The sequence below is a fragment of the Camarhynchus parvulus genome, unplaced genomic scaffold (assembly GCF_901933205.1).
Source record: "Camarhynchus parvulus unplaced genomic scaffold, STF_HiC, whole genome shotgun sequence".
Lineage (NCBI taxonomy): Eukaryota > Metazoa > Chordata > Aves > Passeriformes > Thraupidae > Camarhynchus > Camarhynchus parvulus.
In genome coordinates, this window is record NW_022148670.1 from 3,838 (window position 1) to 11,000 (window position 7,163).

The following is a 7,163-nucleotide window of genomic DNA, read 5'->3' on the forward strand; positions in this document are numbered from 1 at the left end:
TGGGTGATTTTTGGGATTTTTGAGGCCAATTTTGGGGATTTTTGGGGCTATTTTAGGGGCGATTTTGGGGGTGATTTTTTAGGATTTTTGGGCAATTTTTGAGGCCATTTTTGGGATTTTTGGGTAATTTTTGGAGGCCATTTTTGGAGATTTTTGTGGGATTTTTGGGGCCATTTTTGGGAATTTTGGAGGCGATTTCTGGGGCGATTTTTAGGGTCATTTGGGGGCATTTTTGAGGTGATTTTTGAGGCATTTTTGGGGTGATTTTTAAGGATTTTTTGGGGGTAATTTTTAGGATTTTTGGTCAACTTTTGTGGCCATTTTTGGGTCATTTTGGGGGATTTTTAGGGCGATTTTTGGAACCTTTTTGGGGGATTTTTGTGAATTTTTGGGGTGATTTTTGAGGATCTTAGGGGTGATTTTTGGGGCAAATTTTGGGGATTTTTGGGAATATTTTTGGGGCAGTTTTGGGGGTGATTTTTTGGGGATTTTTGGAGCAATTTTTGGGATTTTGGGCCGATTTTTTAGGATTTTGGGGGGAGGTTTTGGGGTAATTTTGGGGATTTTTTACAGTGATTTTGGGGTGTTTTTTGGGTGATTTTTTGGGGATTTTTGAGGCCAATTTTGGGGATTTTTGGGGCTATTTTAGGTGTGATTTTGGGGGTGATTTTTTGGGATTTTTGGGCAATTTTTGAGGCCATTTTTGGGAATTTTGGGCAATTTTTGGAGGCCATTTTTGGGGCAAGTTTTGGGGATTTTTGGGGCCATTTTTGGGAATTTTGGAGGCGATTTCTGGGGCGATTTTTAGGGTCATTTGGGGGCATTTTTGAGGTGATTTTTGAGGCATTTTTGGGGTGATTTTTAAGGATCTTTTGGGGTTATTTTTTAGGATTTTTGGTCAAATTTTGTGGCGATTTTTGAGCCATTTTTGTGGATTTTTGTGGATTTTTGGGGTGATTTTTGAGGATTTTAGGGGTGATTTTTGGGGCAAATTTTGGGGATTTTTGGGAATATTTTTGGGGCGGTTTTGGGGGTGATTTTTTGGGGATTTTTGGGATTTTTGGAGCAATTTTTGGGATTTTGGGCCAATTTTTTGGGATATTTGTGGGAGGTTTTGGGGTAATTTTGGGGATTTTTTACAGTGATTTTGGGGTGTATTTTGGGGATTTTTGGGTGATTTTTTGGGATTTTTGAGGCCAATTTTGGGGATTTTTGGGGCTATTTTAGGTGTGATTTTGGGGGTGATTTTTTGGGATTTTTGGGCAATTTTTGAGGCCATTTTTGGGAATTTTGGGCAATTTTTGGAGGCCATTTTTGGAGATTTTTGGGGTGAGTTTTGGGGATTTTTGGGAATTTTGGAGGCAATTTTTGGGGCGATTTTTAGGGTCATTTGGGGGGATTTGTGAGGCATTTTTGGGGTGATTTTTAAGGATTTTTTGGGGGTAATTTTTAGGATTTTTGGTCAAATTTTGTGGCCATTTTTGGGTCATTTAAGGGCGATTTTTTGAGCAACATTTGGGGATTTTTGGGGGTATTTTTGTCAGTTTTTGGGGTAATTTTTGAGATGAGTTTTGACATGATTTTTGAGGATTTTGGGGAATTTTTGGGGCATTTTTAGGGCGATTTTTGGGGTATTTTTGAGCCATTTTGGGGCCATTTCTGGGCTGAATTTAGGGAATTTCACATCGACTTTTGGGCCATTTTATGGATTTTCCCAGCCATTTTTACAACAACCTTTTTAATTTTTACAACAACTTTACAACGCAAACACCGAGCCCGTTAAAAAAAAAAAAACCCCAAAACCCCGAGAATTCCCCCCAAAAAAAAAAGTCCCAAATTCCCTTCACTCGCTGTCCGAGCTGACGACGCCGCGGAGCCGCGACCAATCCGGGGGGGGAAGGGGCGATTTCGGGGGCGATTTTGGGGCATTTTCGGGGTTTCTCCGCCGGGATCTCGCTGGGGATGGAAGGGAAGAGGTTAGAAATGGTGAATTTGGGGAAATTTGGGGGTTTTTGGGGTTTTTTTTGGGGGGTTTTTACCGGGTAAGATGTTGGAGGCGTCGAAGGCGGCGAGTTCGGCTTTTTCCTCGCGGCGGCGGCCGAGGCGGCGGCACCGGGCCAGGGAGGGGGTGCCTGGAAAAGGGCGAAATCCGCCCAAAAACGGGGTCAAAATCCACAAATTGCAGCAAATCCCTCGAATTTCCTGAAATTCCCGTAAAATTCCCAGAAATCCCGCCGAAAATCCATCAAAAAAACCCCAAAATTCTGCCGAAATACTCCTTAAAAAACCCAAAAATTCCACCCAAAAATTCCACCAAAATTCCCCTTAAAAATCCCAAATTTCCACCCAAAAATTCGCCAAAATTCTCCTTAAAAATCCCCAAAAATTCCACCCCAAAATTCCACCCCAAAATTCCCCTTAAAAATCCCAAATTTCCACCCAAAAATTCCGCCAAAATTCTCCTTTAAAAACCCAAAATTCCACCCAAAAATTCCACCAACATTCCCCTTAAAAATCCCCAAAAATTCCACCCAAATTCCCCTTAGAAACTCCAAAAATTCCACCCAAAAATTCCACCCAATTTCCCTTTAAAAATCCCAAAAATTCCACCCAAATTTCCCTTAAAAATCCCCAAAAATTCCACCCAAATTTCCCTTAAAAATCCCAAAATTCCACCCAAAAATTCCACCAAAATTCCCTAAAAATCCCAAAATTCCACCCAAGAATTCCGCCAAAATTCCCCTTAAAAATCCCAAAAAATTCCACCAAAATTCCCCTTTAAAAACCCAAAATTCCACCCAAAAATTCCACGCAAATTCCCCTTAAAAATCCCCAAAATTCCACCCAAAAATTCCACCAAAATTTCCGTAAAAAAAAATTCCACCCAAAACAAAACGTCAAAATTCCCCTTTAAAAACCCAAAATTCCACCCAAAAATTCCACCCAAATTCCCCTTAAAAATCCCCAAACATTCCATCAAAAAATCCATGCAAATTCCCCTTAAAAATCCCCAAAATTCCACCCAAAAATTCCACCAAAATTTCCCGTAAAATCCGAAAATTCCACCCAAAAATCCGTCAAAATTCTCCTTTAAAAACCCAAAATTCCAACCAAAAATCCACGAACATTCCCCTTTAAAAACCCAAAAATTCCACCCAAATTCCCCTTAGAAATCCCAAAATTCCACCCAAAAATTCCACCCAAATCGCCTCAAAATCCCCAAATTCAACCCAAAATCCTAAAATCCGACCCAAAATTTCAAAATGGACCCAAAATTTCCACAAAAAATTCCACAAAAAATCCCTCACGTACCATCGAGTTCCCCCTCACGCCGAGCCCACTTCAGCCCCCAAATCCCCCCTAAACCCTCCCTAAAATCCCAAAAAACCCCTCAAAACCCCTCAAATCCTCCCAAAACCCACTCAAACCCACCCCAAACCCCCAAAATCCCACAGAAATTAAAAAAAATCCCAAAAAATCCCCAAATTCCCCGGATTTCCCCCCAAATTCGATGGTACCGCGCAGCCCCAGGTCTCGCAGGGTGTCCCTGAATTCCTCACATTCTCTGAAATCTCCCCAAAATTCCACCCAAAATCGCCTCAAAATCCCCAAATTCAACCCAAGACCCTAAAATCCGAGCCAAAATTTCAAAATAGACCCGGAATTCCCCAAAATTTCCACAAAAAACTCCACAAAAAAATCCCTCACGTACCATCAAGTTTCTCCTCACACCGAGCCCGCCTCAGCCCCCAAATCCCCCTAAACCCTCCCTAAAATCCCAAAAAAAACCCCTCAAAAACCCCTCAAATCCTCCCAAAACCCACTCAAACCCATCCCAAACCCCCCAAAATCCCACAGAAATTAAAAAAAAATCCCAAAAAATCCCCAAATTCCCCGGATTTCCCCCCAAATTTGTCAGTACCGCGCAGCCCCAGGTCGCGCAGGGCTCCCCTCAGCGCCTCCAGCACCTCGCGGCGGCTGCGGCACTTCCGGAAGAGCTGCTTGTAGTTGGGGCGCCCCCCGGCGGCTCGGAGGTATCGCTTCAACCGCGCCACTTCCGGCGGGTCCTGGGGGCGGGGCTTGGCGTGAAGGGGCGTGGCTTAGAGAGAGGAGGCGTGGCTTGGAGGAAGCCACGCCCCCTCGCGGGGACTTGGCGGGAAATGAGGGGAAAATTCGGGATTTTGGCGGGAATTTTGGGGGGAATTTGGGGAAGGATTTGGGGGGTTGTGGGCAAAATCGGGGAAATTCAGGGATTTGTGATAAATTTGATCAAATTCAGGCAAAATTCCGGCAAAATTTGACCGAAATCCTCAGAAATCCCCCCAAAATTCAACCCCAAAATCCCCAAAAAATCTCCCCAAAATCCCCCAAATTTTCCCAGATTTCCCAATTTACCCCCAAAATCCCCAAATTTACCCCAAAATTCCCCAAGAATTCCAAATGTTCCCCAATTTCCCCCAAAATTTCCCCAAAAATTCCAAATTTTCCCCATTTCACCCCCAAAATTCCCCCCAAAATTTCCCAAAATTCCCCCAAAATCTCCCCCAAAAAATCCAATTTTTCCCTAATTTTCCCCCAAAAATTTCTCAAAATTCCCCCAAAATTCCCAATTTTCCCCAAAATTTCCCAAAAAATCCAATTTTTCTCCAATTTTCCCCCCAAAATTCCATATTTTCCCCAATTTTCCCCAAAATTTCCCAAAAACCCCCAAATTTTACCCCAAAATTTCTCCCCCAAAAAATCCAAAATTTCCCCAAATTTTCCCAAAATTCCCCCAAATTTTCCCGATTTCCCCAAAATTCCCCCAAAATTCCCAAAAAATCCCCAAAAAAATCCCAAAATTTGTCCCCCAAAAAATCCAAAAATTTCCCAAAATTTCCCTCAAAATTTCCCCAAAAAATTCCCAATTTTCCCCAATTTTCCCCAAAAATTTCCCAAAATTCCCAATTTTCCCCCAAAATCCCACATTTCCCCCAAAATTCCCCCAAAATTCCCGATTTTTCCCCAAAATTCCCCCAAGAATCCCCCCAAAATTCCCCAAAAAATCCCAAAATTTCACCCCCAAAAATCCAAAATTTTCCCCAATTTTCCCCAAAATTTCCAAATTTTCCCCAATTTCCCCCAAAATTTCCCCAAAAAATCCCAAAGTTTTCCCCAAAATGTCTCCAAAAAATCTAATTTTTCCCCAATTTTCCCCCAAAATTTCCCAATTTTCCCCCAAAATTCCCAATTTTCCCCAAAAATTCCAAATTTTCCCCAAAATGTCCCAAAAAATCCAATTTTTCCCCAAATTTCCCCCCAAAAATCCCAAATTTTACCCCAAAATTTCTCCCCCAAAAAGTCCAAAATTTCCCCCAAATTTTCCCCAAAATTTCCCCCAAAAAATCCCAAAATTCCCAAAATTCCCAATTTTCCCCCAAAATTTCCCCAAAAATTCCAAATTTTCCCCAATTTTCCCCCAAAATTTCCCCCCAAATCCCCCATTTTCCCCCAATTTTCCCCAAAAAATCCCAAATTTTCCCCCAAAATGTCCCAAAAAATCCAATTTTTCCCCAATTTTCCCCCCAAAATTTCCCCAAAATTCCCAATTTTCCCCCCAAAATTCCCAATTTTCCCCAATTTTCCCCCAAAATTCCCAATTTTCCCCAATTTTCCCCAAAATTTCCCCAAAAAATCCCAAATTTTACCCCAAAATTTCTCCCCCAAAAAATCCAAAATTTTCCCCCAATTTTCCCCAAAATTTCCCCAAAAATTTCCCAAAATTTCCCCAAAACTCCCAAAATTTCCCCCAAAATTCCAAAAAAAATCCCAAAATTTCACCCCCAAAAAATCCAAAATTTTCCCCAATTTTCCCCAAAATTTCCCCAAAAATCCCAAATTTTCCCCCAAAATGTCCCAAAAAATCCAATTTTTCCCCAATTTTCCCCCCAAAATTTCCCCAAAATTCCCCCAAAATTCCCAATTTTCCCCCAAAATTCCCCAAAAATTTCTCAAAATTTCCCCCAAAATTCCCCATTTTCCCCAAAAAATCCCAAATTTTGCCCAAATTCCCCCCAAAATTACCCAAAAAATCCAAAATTTCTCCAATTTCCCCCAAAATTTCCCCCAAAAAATCCCAAATTTTCCCCCAAAATGTCCCCAAAAATCCAAATTTTCCCCCAAATTCCCCCAATTTTCACCTTCCCGCGCCTCCACCACTCCTCCTCTTCCTCCTCCTTGGCCTTCCTCCTCCTCCTCTTCCTCCTCTCCTCCTCCTCCTCCTCCTCCTTTGCCCGTTTTCTCCCTTTTTCCGCCCATTTCGCCAACGGCAAATCCTCCGAATCCGAGCCCGAGGAATTCGGGGGAAATTTCGGGGATTTTGGGGCAAATTTCGGGGCTTTTTGGGGTTTTTCTTCCTCTTCATCTTCATCCTCCTCTTCCTCACTCGCCATTTTCCCTTTTTTTGCCATTTTTTGGGGTTTTTTCACATTTTTTCCCAATTTTTTCCCATTTTTTCCCGTTTTTCTCCCATTTTTCTGGTCTGAATCTTCCTCTTCCTCATCTTCCTCCTCCTCTTCCTCTTCATCTTCATCCTCCTCTTCCTCACTCTCCATGTTCCCTTTTTTTCCCGTTTTTTGGGGTTTTTTCACGTTTTTTCCCAATTTTTTCCCATTTTTTCCCGTTTTTCTCCCATTTTTCTGGTCTGAATCTTCCTCTTCCTCATCTTCCTCTTCATCTTCCTCCTCCTCTTCATCCTCCTCTTCCTCACTCTCCATTTTCCCTTTTTTTGCCGTTTTTTGGGGTTTTTTCACGTTTTTTCCCATTTTTTTCCCATTTTTTCCCGTTTTTCTCCCATTTTTCTGGTCTGAATCTTCCTCTTCCTCATCTTCCTCCTCCTCTTCCTCCTCATCTTCATCCTCCTCTTCCTCACTCGCCATTTTCCCTTTTTTTTTGCCATTTTTGGGGTTTTTTTCACGTTTTTTCCCAATTTTTTCCCATTTTTTCCCGTTTTTCTCCCATTTTTTCTGGTCTGAATCTTCCTCTTCCTCATCTTCCTCTTCATCTTCCTCCTCATCCTCATCCTCCTCTTCCTCACTCGCCATTTTCCCTTTTTTGGCCCCGTTTTTTGCCATTTTCGGGGTTTTTTTCACAATTTTTCCTCCTTTTTTCCCATTTTTTCCCTT

The 7,163-nt window shown here is 42.0% G+C and overlaps 1 protein-coding gene across 1 annotated transcript; it reads right to left on the bottom strand.

The window, feature by feature from the left end:
- Nucleotides 1–1,779: 1,779 nt before the first annotated feature.
- On the bottom strand, nucleotides 1,780–6,440 carry HIRIP3 (HIRA interacting protein 3). Its single transcript, XM_030970761.1, has 4 exons — nucleotides 6,180–6,440; nucleotides 3,923–4,067; nucleotides 2,040–2,132; nucleotides 1,780–1,956 (listed from the first exon to the last, which is right to left on the bottom strand). Exons 1-4 carry the CDS (start codon nucleotides 6,429–6,431, stop codon nucleotides 1,844–1,846), a joined length of 603 nt encoding a protein of 200 aa, XP_030826621.1. The 5' UTR covers nucleotides 6,432–6,440; the 3' UTR covers nucleotides 1,780–1,843.
- Between the last annotated feature and the right edge of the window lie 723 nt (nucleotides 6,441–7,163).